The sequence below is a fragment of the Sus scrofa genome, chromosome 14 (assembly GCF_000003025.6).
Source record: "Sus scrofa isolate TJ Tabasco breed Duroc chromosome 14, Sscrofa11.1, whole genome shotgun sequence".
NCBI lineage: Eukaryota > Metazoa > Chordata > Mammalia > Artiodactyla > Suidae > Sus > Sus scrofa.
This window is the reverse complement of record NC_010456.5, coordinates 127,487,356-127,503,681: the sequence shown is the minus strand read 5'-3', so window position 1 is coordinate 127,503,681 and position 16,326 is coordinate 127,487,356. Positions and strand designations below refer to the sequence as shown.

Below are 16,326 nucleotides of genomic sequence, written 5' to 3'. Positions count from 1 at the left end.
AGGGCTAGAGAGGAGCACTGCCCTGGCCCCTTAAAGACAGCCAGGCTCAGCCTGACTTTTAGGTATGGAATAGCTGACCCTGGTTGGAGTAGGGGTAGATCGTTGGAGTATCCATGTAGTTGGAACACATTAAGCATTTATGATGTAACCAGAGGGCAGGAGGAGTAATAGTGTTGCTGGGCAACCTGGCTTCATTAACTCTGGCTTTTGTCAAAGTGCTACCCTATGCAAAATTCCCTGAAGTACCTACCCCACCCCCCGCTCCGAACCCCTGCCCAACTTCCCCTTCCTGTGCACCTGGATACAGTAAACCCCCTTCCAACTATATGGTATCATAGTCCAGAGTAATGGACAAGAGTTTAAGATTTAGTTTTAGAAAAATCAGTCTCCATTGTGTGACCCTAGGCAACTTCCTTAGCCTCTCTGCGCCAGTGTTTGCATCTGTAAAGTGGGTGGTGGCTAACTCTGTCTCTTAAAAGGACTAAATGTAATCATACACTAAACCCTGCAAGAACTTGACAGTGAGGCTCTATACGTCTTCCAATCATCCTGCTAATTCATCTCGCTCAACCTCGGACTGGCTCTTTTACGTCTCTATCATTCAAATCTCGAATATCCACCTAGGTGATAAAGTTAGTTCACATCTGACGCCTTTTTTCTCGTCCCTCCTTCCCAGGGCCCACCCTCCGCGGACGCAGAGCGTCCGCTGGTCAGACTGATGGTCGGCGACGGCAGTCTCTGAGGCAGTCTAATCTTGTCCTCGGCTTGGAAAGTCGCAAACGGCCAGCTCAGATCCTCTGCGGCGCTGCCCTGCAGGGAAAGCCGTCAGCCTATTCTCTGGGGTGTGAGGGGAAGAATCACACTGCAGCAGAGGTAACAGACAGGGATCGCGGCCAATGAGGGGGGATGGGCGCGTTAGAAGATAACGAGAAGACCAGGATCAAGAACGCCGCGTGCCATCTCCGCCCGGCCTCCTTATCCTCCAACTGGTGGCCCCAGTTATCCTCTTGATTCCGACAACGACTTCAGAAGTGACAGCCACGTGGATTGCGGGGGATTGGAATGTTGGTCTGGGGGGGCGGGGCTGGAAGGGCGCTAGGAGGTGATGAAGGACCCGCGTACGCGTGCCCGGGCGCTGGCTGCCAGGCGACGCCGTCGGGAGCGAGCACGTTGCTGATGTCACGCGCCGTTCTTCCAATGAGCGGAGGTCGGAGGAAGACGCCGTCCCGCCCCCTCCCGCCCCCGCCGCCTCCGCCTCAGCGGCCGCCTACGGGAGTGTCTGAGGAGGCGCGGGCCGCTGCAGGCTCTGGCGCTGCGCCGCGCGGGCCGGAGCCGCTGGACGAGGCCGACGGAGCCGCTCGCCCGGACCCCGTCGCCCGATGTCCTCAAGATGGTGGCAGCGGGGAAGGCGGCGTGAAGAAAGCAGCGCAGTGGGCGCAGGGACGAGGGCCCGGGCGCCCCGGGCGGAGGCGGTGGCGGGATGGGGCTGCTGCTCATGATCCTGGCATCGGCCGTGCTGGGCTCCTTCCTCACGCTCCTCACCCAGTTTCTGCTGCTTTACCGCAAACAGCCCTTGCCGCCACCGGACGAGGCCGCCCGCGCCGCCGAAGGCTTCCGCTACATCAAGCCGGTGCCGGGCCTGGCCCTGCGGGAGTACCTTTATGGCGGCGGCGGGGCTGAGGAGCCCGCCGGCGGGTCCCCTGAGGGCGGCGCGACCCCGACCCCCGAGACCCCCGCCCCGCCGACGCGGGAGACCTGCTACTTCCTCAACGCCACCATTCTGTTCCTGTTCCGGGAGCTGCGGGACACCGCGCTGGCCCGCCGCTGGGTCACCAAGAAGATCAAGGTGGAGTTCGAGGAGCTGCTGCAGACCAAGACGGCCGGGCGCCTGCTGGAGGGGCTGAGCCTGCGGGACGTGTTCCTGGGCGAGACCGTGCCCTTCATCAAGACCATCCGGCTTCTCCGGCCCGTGGTGCCCTCGGCCACCGGGGAGCCCGATGGCCCAGAAGGGGAGGCGCTACCCGCCACCTCCCCCGAGGAGCTGGCTTTTGAGGCGGAGGTGGAGTACGACGGAGGCTTCCACTTGGCCATCGACGTGGACCTGGTCTTCGGCAAGTCCGCCTACCTGTTCGTCAAGCTGTCCCGGGTGGAGGGGAGGCTGCGCTTCGTCCTCACCCGCGTGCCCTTCACCCACTGGTTCTTCTCCTTCGTGGAGGACCCACTGATCGACTTCGAGGTGCGCTCCCAGTTCGAAGGGCGGCCCATGCCCCAGCTCACCTCCATCATCGTCAACCAGCTCAAGAAAATCATCAAGCGCAAGCACACGCTGCCGAGTTACAAGATCAGGTGAGAGGGAGGTGGGGTGGGGGCCTGGCTGCTGGGAACTCGGGCCTGCCGACTGGGTTGGGGCAGGAAGAGCAATGATATATCCCCAGCCCTGGACAGGGCCCTAGATAAAGGCAAGTAGTGCCCACATTCTTTGCTTCCGAAGGGCATTAATAGGAGCTAGAAAACTCTTCTTGTGTCTTGGGCATCCAAGGAGCTGTCAGCGTGGCTCAAAGCAGCCTATTGAAAATGGAAGGGAAGTCCAGCCTCCTGCCCCCACCCCGGGAGTTGGCTCTGGGACTGTTGAGAAACTGTTCTGTACGTGGTTGCTGCATTGAAGGCAACTTTGCAGCATCACCTCGGCTTCATTGAGAAATTGTTCCTGGATACGAAGTGCAGGCTTGAAGCGTGTGCTGGTAGCCCAGGGCTGTTGTATTTTGCAACTGCGGACCAGTTTTGGCGGTGATGCTTTGGCAACTTTCGGGGCAGAGGGAGTATCCATCGGAAACGAAAAGTTTTCCTCAGCAAATTGGAAAAGAGTTGGAAACGTATTGTAGTTCTCTGTACTTTCTGTATTACATTTTTTGTGTTAATGTCCTCTGCCCTTTTGTGGCAGCTTCTATAGCGCAAACCCAGATTCTAGCTTTACTGTCTACTCTCTGTGGTTGTAACTTCCTCATACAGTACCTGAAATATAGTACCTGCAGACAGTATTTTAAGGATGGGTAGTGATTTTAACTTTTTAAAGGCATCCTGTATCTGGTGGCTTGATTTTATGTAGTATACTATTTTGGTTAATGTACAAGGTGTTTTTTTAAAGTCAAAGAAGTGAAAGGGAAGAGGAAGTTTTAAGACCAGAGGCTTCATCCACTTTGGAAAGACTTGTAGGCATCGAAGTGGGGTCATATATGGCTATTTCTTCTAAAATAGATGAATTTTAAAATTTTACTTTCAGTTCTTTAATTTTCTGTTCATTTAAATGTTTGATTTTTTTGAAATTTGTTCTTTAAAATTCTGCTATTTGCCTTACCTAATTCCCTTTAGTGGAAGTTACATATTTCTGGATCACTAATTTTCTACCACAGTTTCAAGTATCAGTGACCCAGATAATTCAGAAATATTTTATGTTTGGGTTTGGGATGGAGTATTGACAATATGTATGTGGCAGACTTACCTTACAAATATAATTGTGTTTTGTTTGGGCTAATAGCACAGAGTGACAGCTTAAAACTGTCAGGTGGCAGGAGATATTTATAATGGAAATATTTCCATAGATTTGCAGAGTATGGTCAACTTGTCATTCACAGTTTGATTTCCTGTTCTGTGAAGTAGAACCTACTTTATAAATATTCTTTCAGCTGTGTAATATGTGACTAAATTATAAGTGAATTCTAGTATTTAAAGCAGTGAGATGTTCATAGCAGTGTGTTGCTAAGTAAGTCATGAGAGAAAGTTGTTACAGATTTTGATATTCTATCAACTTCAATTCTTATGTTTTCTGGGTGACTTTCAAATGATAAAGCTTGACTAAGTTATTATTTGGAGATTATTTGCAGGATAGCTAGTGGTAATGAGGTTACATGTCATCTTGACATTTGTTTATTTCTAATGTAAACTTAGAATTCAGTTAAATTTGAAGGAAATTATGATTAGGAGTTATGAAGCTATTAATGGGTTTTTTGCTTTGAAGGAACTTTATCATTTGTATCATTGAATAGCATCATCATTTAAAATACAGCTAAATTCCCTTTCATTTCCTCCAAAAGGATTTTTTAAAAAACAGCATATGTTTGGTTGTGTATGGTATTTCAACTTTTAAAACCTTAATTATTTATAATATTTAAAGGCATTTCAATGGTCAATCAGCAAATACTGCACAGAACATATCACTTGATCTGTAAATATTTTTTTCAATCTGTAAATGTTTATTGTACAAACCTTCTATGTGCTTATCTTTATTCTAGGTTCTGGGGCTTCAATACTGAACATTCTCTGGGAGTTCCCTTCATGGCTCAGCGGTAATGAACCCAGCTAGTATACATGAGGACCTGGGGTTCAATCCCTGGCCTTGCTCAGTGGGTTAAGGATCCAGCGTTGCCCTGAGCTGTGGTGTAGGTTACAGACACAGCTCAGATCCCTTGTTGATGTGGCTGTGGTCTAGGTCGGCAGCTGTAGCTCTGATTCAACCCCTAGTCTGGGAACTTCCATATTCCTTGGGTGCTGCCCTAAAAAGAGGGAAAAAAAAAAAAACACCTGAACAGTCTCAACCCTCATGGAGGTTGGAGTTTAGTGAGCATTGAATTAGCTATACCTGGTAAGATTTAAACTGGAATGTAATCGATGAGGTTGAAGTAACTAGGAAGCTGATTTTAGTTTAGTAAAAGAAAATAGTAGAAATGTAAGGATGAAAAGGGCTGCTTCAGGAATTTGAGTTCTCTCATTTGTGTGTGGCTGTTCTGCCAAGAATGCTTTAAACCACTGATGCTGTGGAGCAGATTCAAATTTCAGTTAAGAGAATGAGTTAAAATACATTTAAGATGTATCGCAATTCTCATAATGAGAATTAAAGTAGCTAGTGTTTATCCTTTTTTATAGATGAGAGAAGAGTGCTCAGAGTAGTTAAATAACTCACTTACAGTCACACAGTTGTCAGGTGGTGAAATCTAGCTCTTATAAAACCAAACTGCCTTTTTTCCCTTAAACTATACTGTGTTGTTCATAAGGGATTTTTTTTTTAAGTGTGCCATTAATATACTATATATGGGGGTATCCTTCCAAATTAACTGAGAACTCTGGGAAGAGTGTGACTATAAAACTTTTTTTTTTCTTACATTGAAAATTTTGAGAAAGATTTTTTTTAAAGATTAAATTCTTTTAAGATTAAATGATAAGGTTAAATCTTTGGGTGCTGCCCCACATAGCATTTCTTTTTTAATCCAGTAGATTTTGTTTCCAAATAGAAGGTCTTGCTAGTTATCCTTTTTAGCCATCTAATCTACTTAGTAGAGCTAAAGCAGTAAGGAAATTGTATTGAGTTTTAGGATCCTTTGGCACTGTAAATTATATAACAGAAATATCTTGCCAGTTAACATGGTTGTCACTTCTTCCCCCTCTTCATTTGTTTTTCCATTTTCATGTTGCTAAAGTAAAGGTGGCCCATCAGGATTGCTAGTTTCCTGATGTCTCATCCAAAAATGAGAAGGGAGCTCAAGTGGTTGTTTTCTTTGTAAGGACCCAATTGATAGACACTTCATTTTACCCAACTAACACAGTCTGTAAAGCATTACAATATTTTTTAATATGTATTTATTTTCTGCGTATGATAATTTTAATTTTATTAATTTTATCAATATTTTCATTTCACCACCTCAATGTTAATTTTTTTGATTTTTTTCCTAAAATGTATATACTTTAATAAATTGAAGTCAGTTTTGGAGTTTTCTTGTGGCACTTTGGGTTAAGGATCTGGTACAGGTTGCTGTTATGGCATGGGTTTATTTCCTGGCCCTGGGAATTTCCACATGCTGTGGGGACAGCCATAAAAAAAGTCATAGTTGGTGTTTGTTTCTGTTTTAATTAACCAAAAATTAGCCTTCAGGAGGGGAAGATTACCACTAATGTTCTTGACTACATGGAGAATCCATCTGCAACATGAAATCTTAGTAAGTCCTGATGAGTTTAGGGTTTGGAAGTCAAATGTTTGACATTCTTACTGATGCTTCTGTTTCTAGAATATTATTACTGTGTAGTTAGCACTGGTTACATTCCAAAAGGCCAGATTGAGTTTGTAGGTACTTTTTTTTTTTTTTTTTTTTGTCTTTTTGTCTTTTTGTTGTTGTTGTTGCTATTTCTTGGGCCGCTCCCGCGGCATATGGAGGTTCCCAGGCTAGGGGTTGAATCGGAGCTATAGCCACCGGCCTACGCCAGAGCCACAGCAACGCGGGATCCGAGCCGCGTCTGCAACCTACACCACAGCTCACGGCAACGCCCGATCCTTAACCCACTGAGCAAGGGCAGGGCCCGAACCTGCAACCTCATGGTTCTTAGTCGGATTCGTTAACCACTGCGCCACGACGGGAACTCCTGTAGGTACTTTTAATTTGGCCTGTACCATGGAGTTTTTTTGGTTTATTTCTTAATTGCCAACATTGAAAAGTGGAAAATTTTGCATGACTTGAATTTCTGGTTTCTCTTAGGAAAATTTGGACAATCTTGTAACACCACGCGTGCATTCATCCTAGCAATAAGATAGAGAGATGGAGTCTAGCAGCAGCTCCAAGAACCTCTTACCTGTGTAGTTTATAGTCCCTACCCACTTTCTACATTTACTGAAGGTACTTGCCTGGTCTGGCATCATATGAATTTGAGATGCTTACTAAATGAGGAGCAATACTGTTGCTCTTCATTGAATATGAGAAGTGTTAATAGCTTGATACCAGAGGGTGATACTTTTTAACTCCTCTTTAAATATATCTTTAAAGACACTTTCACTAAGTGATTTTATTTTATAAAAGAAATTATTATAATGTTGAATTAAAAAATGATCTATTAGCAGTCTTTAAAAATCTCTTGAAACGTGTTTTTTGTTTCTCTACAGTGTAGTGATAGTAAGCAGATTGCTTTAATGCAAGCTGTGGGTCATTAATTAACTATATACAAGCATTTACTTTCCTGATCTGTAAATAAAGGGGCATCTACTATTGACATTATTTGAATTTAATAAATGGGTATGGAATAAATATTTGAGGAGAACTTTACTTTTTAGGTTCATGTGATGTCTTCTGAACATGACTGTTTTGTTCTTTTAAAAGTATTCTGATATATATTTGTGGAAAATTTTCAAATACTTTTAGTGACTAGAGATTGAAGAGGCAAGGACTGGGGCTATATTTGGTTAGGGTCTTTTAGCATTTTTATATTTATCTGTATCATCTCTAAATATACCATTTCAGAGAACTAAATTGGGCTTGGTCTGGAAAGCCTCATATTCTATAAAGTGGTTTGTAATTGTGTAATTTCTTCCTTGGTCTTCCAAGATGAGGAAGAAAAACATCTATTCTTAACGTTAATTACACCTTTTTAAATTTTACTGATTATTTGAGGTAAAGATGGTTTCAAGTAATCCATGTCTTAAACACTTTCAAAGTAAATTCACTGAAAGCTGACAAAATCATTTTAAAGTGTAAAGTACTAGGTTTATTCACTCACTCTTTCATACTTTTCTTTATCTGTATATGGACAAGTTTTAAAAGGTGTCTTTGCTTAGGCTGGAAAATACTTTAAAATAGGTACTAAAATTCCTTAGTAATTGTAGGGATCATAATTTCACTTACTAATGTTAGTAGAAAATATAATTTATCTTTGATTCTTTGGGAGAGTGGAGACTTGATAGTAGGGCGTCACTGTAGCTGTTCTAGAATGATGATGTAGTAGATAATTTTTTAATCTATTGTACTTTTTCTTATACTCCTGCTCAGATGAGTATCTCTGTATAAGTGGAATTGTAAGATCATTGTCCCAGATAAGTAATTGTCATTTTTAAACTAGTCACTTATTTTCAGTAACTATTTCCTGAGGACTGCCATACCTAGTATTGTGATGAGAGTATGGTGCTAGAAATAGTTATGACGTAATTCATGCTCTCAAGCTGGTTAGTCTTCCTGAGGAAAACAAAGAACAATTAGAACTCATTGTAATGCTATTTGGATATGTTTAGGACCTTCAGTTTTGTGAGAATCAGAGATCAGTGTCTCTGCTAGGCAAACCCTTGATAGCTTTGTGTTTGTGTTCCTTGGTGCTCCTAAGTATACTCCGGTTTAAAGCTGGTTTTACTTCTTACATGTTGGGTTTTCTTAAGCTGATTTGAACTACTGTGATTTAGGTATTTACAATATTTTAGATGGAAAATAATATATTGAAAATTAAATCTTTGCCTAGAAATTTGATTTACACATTGAAGGGAGAAGAATAATTATGAAGAAACTGTTGGATTCTAATCAATAATGTTCAGATCTGTCGGCTCTCTGGAGAATCCCCACTTTGTTCCTGGAAATAGCCAAAGTAGATCATTATAACATAGATTGCATTGGAGGAACATGTTTGATTAAATGCTTAGTATTGATTTATAAATATTACTAATCTGTCATGTGAGGCAGAGGCACAGGTAATGAAAATCAGTTTGCCAGGTACTATGCCAGGTATTGTGTGTGCAGTTCTGTACGCCTATTATCTCACTTAATAGTTAAAGCTACTGTGTAGGAGAGGTCAGTATCTCATTTTTACGGATGTGTTAACTTGAGACTTGGGGTTAGTGACCTTCTCAACGTCCTTTAAAAAAGTCCTGGACTCCCAAAGGCATGCTATGTTATTTCTGCAGAGATAAATCAGAAATTACTGTAAATAAACCAGAAGTTTGCAGATGAGCTGGTGTTAGGCCCACAAATTAAGGATGATTTTTACATCTTTTAACTTTACATTTAAAGCTGTTCAAAAAAAGAAAAAGAGAGGACTGATGTTCAACAGACCATGTGCACCCACAGAGTCTAAGATATTTATTATCTGGCCCTTTATAAAAAGAGTTTGCTAATCCCTGCTAAACCCTTAAGCAAAAAAAACTATGTCTAAGTGTCTATAAAAAAGGAACATGTATGCATATATGTTGAAAGGTACTTTTAAACCTTTTTTTTTTTTTTTTTTGAGCATCCTGTCTTTTTGGAAAGCTAATGAAAACTGTGAATACTCTGCAGAAAAATGCATGAACAATTTAATTTCATGAAAATTGTAAGATCCCCTGGAAACCTGTCTGGGATCCTCAGACTCCAGGTTGAGTAGTAAACGCAGACAGAAGGATACCGTTTTCTTTCCATAAATATAACTAAAACTAACATGCTAAAATAAGTATTAAATACTTCATACTTTTACTGGCCTTTTATGGCTTGTATGGCTTAGGCATTTCTAAAGAACCTCTCTCTATCCAAGAAAGAATAATCTGTCTCTTTTCATTTTCCCCCTTATAGTATGATTCCCTTATAGCAGGCTGAAACTTTCTAAATCATTTGTTCAATAAGAATATCTGGCATTTCAAGTTAGTTTCTACCACTGAATACCTCATATAGAAGTTAAATACTGGAGTTCCCGTCGTGGCTCAGTGGTTAACGAATCCAACTAGGAACCATGAGGTTGCGGTTCGATCCCTGGCCTTGCTCATTGGGTTAAGGATCTGGCATTGCTGTGAGCTATGGTGTAGGTTCCAGGCGAGGCTTGGATCCCGCGTTGCTGTGGCTCTGGCATAGGCCGGTGGCTACAGCTCTGATTCGACCCCTGGCCTGGGAACCTCCATATGCCGTGGGAGCGGCCCAAGAAATGGCAAAAAGATAAAAAATAAATAAATAAATAAAAGAAGTTAAATACTGACCCAGTATTTTTTCTCTTCACATTCTCCATTTTTCTCAGAACAATGTCACCAAGAAAAAACTGTTATTAAATCCCTTTGTTCCTTTCTAGAGCCATAGGACCTACCAACACTTTTGGCATGGCAATAGAGCACGTCACACTTTGTTGGAAAGTTGGAAAGCAACTTCCTGGTCATTAGAAGTTTTACAGGGTGGTTTCAAAATCTCTTTTGCCAAATTGCTAGAACTCCCAAAAAAACACATGTACTCTTTTTGTGCTGGGGGAAATGAGGTGTAAGAGTTAATTATTTACTTTCAAATAAGTAGAACTGCAGCCGCTACTAGACACTAGCAGTAATAAGGAATTACTTCATTCTTTTGGGTTGAGACTATAGAGAAGTACTTAAATTGTCTATTCCAGGTAGATAGAATTTTGGGTTAATGTGTACCCGATTTCAGCACTCTATGGAGCAAGAGCCCTTGGACAAAAGGCTTTATCTTCTCTTAGCCTCAGTTTCCATATCTATAAAGTGGAAATAATGTCTGTGTCATTGGAGATAATAGACATCACATATGATACCTACTGAATAAATGTATCTTTCCTTTAGTAATGAGTTGAATATCCTACGTTGGTCAGACTTTTTTTTTTGTCTTTTGTCTTTTTAGGGCCGCACCCGCTGCATAGGAGGGTTTTCAGGCTAGGGGTCTAATCAGAGCTACAGCTGCTAGCTTACGCCACAGCCACAGGAATGCCAGATCCAAGCCACATCTGTGACTGACCCACAGCTTACGGCAACACCAGATCTTAACTCACTGAGCAAGGCCAGGGATTGAACCCGAAACCTCATGGTTCCTAGTCTTACTCGTTTCTGCTGTGCCACGGTGGGAACTCCCAGTCAGACATTTTGCTAGAGATATGTCAGACATTTGCTAAGTAACACATTCCAAAGAATTTCCCTTTTCAAGTGAGTGATAAGCTCATTGAAAAAATACAGACAGAAAATATGAAATATCGGAGTGAACATATTCTGTGACATGTTTTCTTACAACTTAAATTCAGGGACCGTCCTCTTTCTTTTGGCTCTGCCCACGCCAAGTTCCTGGGCCAGGGATCAAACCCACGCCAGAGCAACGACCCAAGCTGCTGCAGTGACAGAGCTGGGTCATTAACTTGGCTATGCCACAAGAGAACTCCCCAGGTACTGTTGTATACTTTTTTCTAAATGTTTTCTACCTTGTTACTAATTTGTAAGAACAAGGTCATAGTTGATACCCTACTGTTTGCATCTTGAGTTTTGTCTTTTTTTTTTTTTTTTTTTTTTTTTCTTTTTAGTGCTGCATCTGTGGCATATGGAGGTTCCCAGACTAGGGGTCTAATCATAGCTGTAGCTGCTGGCCTACACCACAGCCACAGCAACGCCAGATCCAAGCCACGTCTGTGACCTACACCACAGCTCACGGCAATGCCAGATCCTTAACCCACTGAGCAAGGCCAGGGATAGAACCCGCAACCTCATGGTTCCTAGTCGGATTCGTTTCCACTGCACCATGACGGGAACTCCTGAGTTTTGTTTCTTTGTTTTACTCATTATATCTTAGGTTTTTAAATATACCTTACTTTATTTGCTTTAACAGGTGCTTAGAATTATTACATGGGTTGGAAGTACCATAAGTTAACCTATTTCTTGTTTTGTTTCTTTTAGTTTTTCACTAATGGTACCATAAATATCTTAGTACCTATATCTTTGTGTGGATACGTTTTTCTTTTGATGTTTTTAATGTTTGTTTTTTTTTTTTTTAAGTTTGTTTTTGTTTGGTTCTGGTCAGTTTTTTTGTTTGCAGATAATCAAGTAATGCTTAGGAGCATTACAAAGTTAAAAATGTACTTCTCTCCCTTTTAATTTCATTCCTTTGATATAACCACTGTTTTTGTTTTGGCTTGCTTTTATTTTCTGTTGGCCTCACCCATGGTATGTGGAGTTCCTGGGCTAGTGATCAAACCTGTGCCATAGCAGCAAACCAAGCAACTGCAGTGACAATGCCAATTTCTTAACCTGCTGCACCACAAGAGAACTCCTGATATACCCAATGTTAAGTCTGAGGTGTACACCCAGCTCTATGCTCAAACACACATATACAAGCCTCTTATGTATTCAAGAGGTGCCTCTCTCTCCCTCTGCCCCTTCCTCTCCCACCTTCCTCCCCCTCCTTTTCTCCATAATAATAAAATGGGGGTATAATGTAAATGTGACCCTGAAAATTGGTTTGTAGGTATATCCTGGACAGCCCTCCAGGCAGTATGTATGGATCCAGATCATTCACTGATTTACCCTTGGCCATACTCTCTAGCACTGACCTTATGTTCTGAATTCTTCCTCTCAGTAGTCTGGTCTGGCCTCCTAGGTGTTCCCACGCACCAAGTTTGCACCTGTCACAAGGCCTTTGCTAGTCCTTCTGCAGGAATATTTTTCCCACAGACAGCCAAAGAACTCACCCTGTCACTTTTTGGATCTCTGCTTCCATATCATCTTTCAATTATCCTATGTAAAAAAGTACATTCGGTTATTAAATGTGGAATTTTTTTTGCACAAACTTTTTATTGACACATAGTATGTGTGTTTCCATGTGTGTATACAGAAGCTGTCCAAGTCCTAAGCATGTACACTTAATACATTTTCACAAAGTGAACTTAGCTGTATAACTGAAGTGCTGGGATTTTGAATTTAGTCTGTCTAAAGGATACCTGTTCATTGAATTTCTTTCTTTCTTTTTTTTTTTTTTTCAGGGCTGCACCTGCGGCCTATGGGAGTTACCAGGCTAAGGGTCGTTGAATCAGAGCTATAGCTGCCAGCCACAGCAACACAGGATCCGAGCTGTATCTGCAACCTACACCACAACTCATGGCAGCATCCAATCCCCAACCCACTGATCAAGGTCAGACCCACATCCTCACGGATACTAGTTGGATTCGTTTCTGCTGCACCATAATGAGAATGCCTGAATTTCTTTAAACATTGTGTGGAACACATTAACCTTTTTTTTCCTTAGTGGTTGAAGGTTGTTTTAAACACAGACTGATGATATGTAACCCAATTCAGATAGTAAAATCAGTGTTGAAGAAGAGTGCCTTCCCCCTCTACACACACATGCACATGCACATCACACACATGCGAAAGATGCTAATTGAGGTCTCCAACAGTTCACAGTGCTGACCTCAGGGACTTTCAGGCACCTCATGGACACTGTCTCTCCTCCTCTCATTTGCACATACAAAGACAAAACATAACACGAATGTGTTTGCAACCTTCTCTAATGCTCCGGAGCCTTGATTTTTAATTTCACGTTCTTAGGAAGGGTCAGTATCTGTTAACTGTAGATTATCATTTTTCCCTTGGACTGATATCGAATGACAATAAAACTTATTTTCACTGGTTTGGTGCATAATTACCAGTTTCCGTGAAATCAGCAGAATGCTTGGAACATGTATTTCTTTTTTAATCAGCTTTATTTATGCCCAGGAATTCTTCGTGTATTGTAGAGAGAATGGAGCTGATGATAAGGGAGGTGAAGTATCTATGCTTTGATTTGTATAACTTTTCTTTTTAAAAAGCTACACAGTTTCCTACTTCCCAGAATAATTAGTTCTTCTTGGCATGCACTTAAAACAAAAATGCTGATTAGCAAGCACAGTAAGGATGTTTCAGTTGGGTTTGTTCTTTTGTATTAAGTACCTGTTATGTGTATTAGGTTCATTGGTAAGGTATGTACAAGTTGAATAGGTATTTGTAATCTAAGTATGTTTGGAAATAGTGTTTTCTGCTGGGATCAGCTCCGTATCCTGCCTGTATAATTTGTACTTTATAAGTGACATTTTTTTTTTTTTTTTTTTTTTTTTGCTGTAAAATCTTAAGTAGCAGAAATGGGGAGATATTTCTGTTTAGTAGCTAGGTATTAGAATCTGTTTTAAAAAATGACTTTTGTGTTCTTAGATACCACTATTTTATGCATACAACAATATCTACTAAATAGTGCATCTGGTGTTCTATGCTAACTCATTGTCATTTTCATACAGTAGCTTTTCATGCATATTAGATTATATTCATACTCATTACCAAGGATGAATGTGGTTGCTGACTACACAGTCTTGCTGTCTTAGTCATTTGTTCAAACAAGTAAATAATTCAAAGCCTTTAGTTCTGTGAAACTTGCTGTGACTGCAAGAAGAGCCATCTTCTATAGCTAATTTCGTTGTATGATAATTATTTTTATATACACTGAAAGTTTTATTTTGTTCTCACCGTTATTACACATTACTTACTGTAAAATTTAGGAAGACAATGCCTGGTCTATTTTAATATTTGGAAAGGTTATTCTCAATATTTAACTTTGAATTTTAATCAGGACTAGAATTACAAACTCTTGACATGAGAAGAGTGTAAAAAAATGTTAGTAGCAGAATATAATTCTTTTTACTAGTGTTTTAGTGGTAGATAGCACAGATTGAATTTAGTTCAGATATTTTGAAGTTAGTGAAGTGTAAGGAGAAAATTCGTGACAATCTATAGTAAACCCCATGAACACAATTTATCTAAATTACAGGCCATTTTTGGGTAAATTGCTTGCTTAAAGTATTTAAGTAAATTATTCAAAATATTTGAATTTTTTAATATAATAGAGTTAGGATTTGCTCATTTTGAAATTCATGACAGTCAACAAGCATTTATTACATCAGAGTCCTTGGTAATAATTATTGCAGCCTCTGCTCTACAGGTTTCTCTTGAAAGTAACTTAGCCTCTTATCCTGTAACAGTAGGATTAGATGATGAGGAATAGCTGTTTACTATGGATTTCTTGATTTAGTATATACTTGGGTAGGTCACACAACTCGTAATTTTTGATACTGAATGAAATGATCTAAAATTTTTACAGTTCTTAGAGAAAAGAATTACATAAATGTTAAAGTGGCATTATTATTCACTGCTCTGTTATTTCTGCATAGGCCTAATGTAGGAATTTCTCCTAAATATGCAGGTACAAATCATCTTTAAAATATTTTAATCTAATAAATTGTGACTTCAGTTAGGTGATTGATTATAAACTGAGGGTAGCAGAGATATGAGTAATATTAAAAATAATTTATACTTCAGAAGATGCTTTACTACTTTTATTTGGATAGAGAAAAATGAGGGGAAAGCTGGACAATTATACTATTAAAGTATCAACTTTTGCCTCATTTCCCTTGTTCACATCTTTTGATGTTTCTTCATATTTTGAGTGAAGTTTTGGTCTGTTTAATAACATCTAGCTGGTTTAAGAAGAGAGACCTCTGTCATATACTTCATCTTTCACAGCTTTACCAAAGTAGAGAGATGATCATTTTGCGTTAAGATATTTTCTTTTCCCTCATCCGCTAGACTTCAGAAGAGATTTGGTTTACTCAGTAACTGTTTGATACCATCCTTGTCCAGGGCACTATGCACTGCAAAGAGATTGGTGCAGTGAGGCAATTAATAAAACAGTCTTTCCTTCCTTCAAGATTTTTTGTTTTAACCTAGCAGTGAGAAACTATGTACTTAAAGTAAAATAATGAGTTTTTATAACTTGGGATTTTAGCATTGCCATGACTAAGAGTTGTTACTAATTCAGGGGTTTTCAAAGTATAGTTTGGGGACCACTTGGGACCTTAAGAGCCTTGCAGAGGATTCTCTTAGTCAAAACCATTCTTATAATAATGCAGACGTGTTATTTGCCCCTTTTCACTCTCACCTCTCATGAATGTACAATGGAGTTTTCTAGGAATTACCTGATGTGTGATGACATCATCACCCTGAAGGCTAATAGAATGTTAGCTTTTTTATTCTTATGTTTAAAAGTATTATGTCTAATTTCTAATATAGTAAGTATGTAGATATAACCCACATAAACAACAGCTTTTTTGAGTCCTTAATACTTTTTTAAAATGCATAGGGGTCCCGTGAACAAAATACTTGAAAATTGCTGGTTGAACCTGAAGTTTATTTTTACCATATGTAAAGAGGTACCCCTATTACCTCATTTCTGAGTCAGCTGTAGTGAATATTAAATGCATGTATTATTTTCCATTGCTTTATAGTATTGCTTGTGTATCTTGGTGTTGTAAGGAGCACAGGGCTGGGTGGATATGTTATAGTTATGATTGTACCAGTTACTATGTGATCACAGAAAACCACGTGAACTTCCTCATTCTTAGTTTTTTCACATGTAAAGTAGGTCTTACTGGGGGAAAAAAAGAGAGTTCCCCTTGTGACTCAGTGGGTGAAGGACCCAACGTTGTCTTTGTGAGGATTCAGGTTTGATACCTGTCCTTGCTCAGTGGGTTAAAGATCTGGTGTTGCCATAAGCTCTGGCATAGGTCACAGATGAGACTGGGATCTGGTGTTGCCATGGCTGTGGTATAGGCTACAGCTCTAGCTCTTGATTCAACCCCTGGCTGGGAAACTTCCATATGCTGCAGATGTGGCTGTAAAAAGAAAGAAAAAAAGGAGTTCCCGTTGTGGCTCAGTGGTTAACAAATCCTACTGGGAACCATGAGGTTGTGGGTTTGATCCCTGGCCTTGCTCAGTGGGCTAAG

At 40.5% G+C, this 16,326-nt stretch overlaps 1 protein-coding gene across 1 annotated transcript in view; it reads left to right on the top strand.

The window, feature by feature from the left end:
• Positions 1,261-16,326, top strand: part of PDZD8 (PDZ domain containing 8) — a 106,580-nt gene continuing 91,514 nt past the window's right edge. The window contains exon 1 of the mRNA XM_001927541.4: positions 1,261-2,346. Within this exon, the coding sequence (XP_001927576.1) occupies positions 1,481-2,346 (866 nt within the window). The 5' untranslated portion in view covers positions 1,261-1,480. The remainder of the gene's footprint in view (positions 2,347-16,326) is intronic.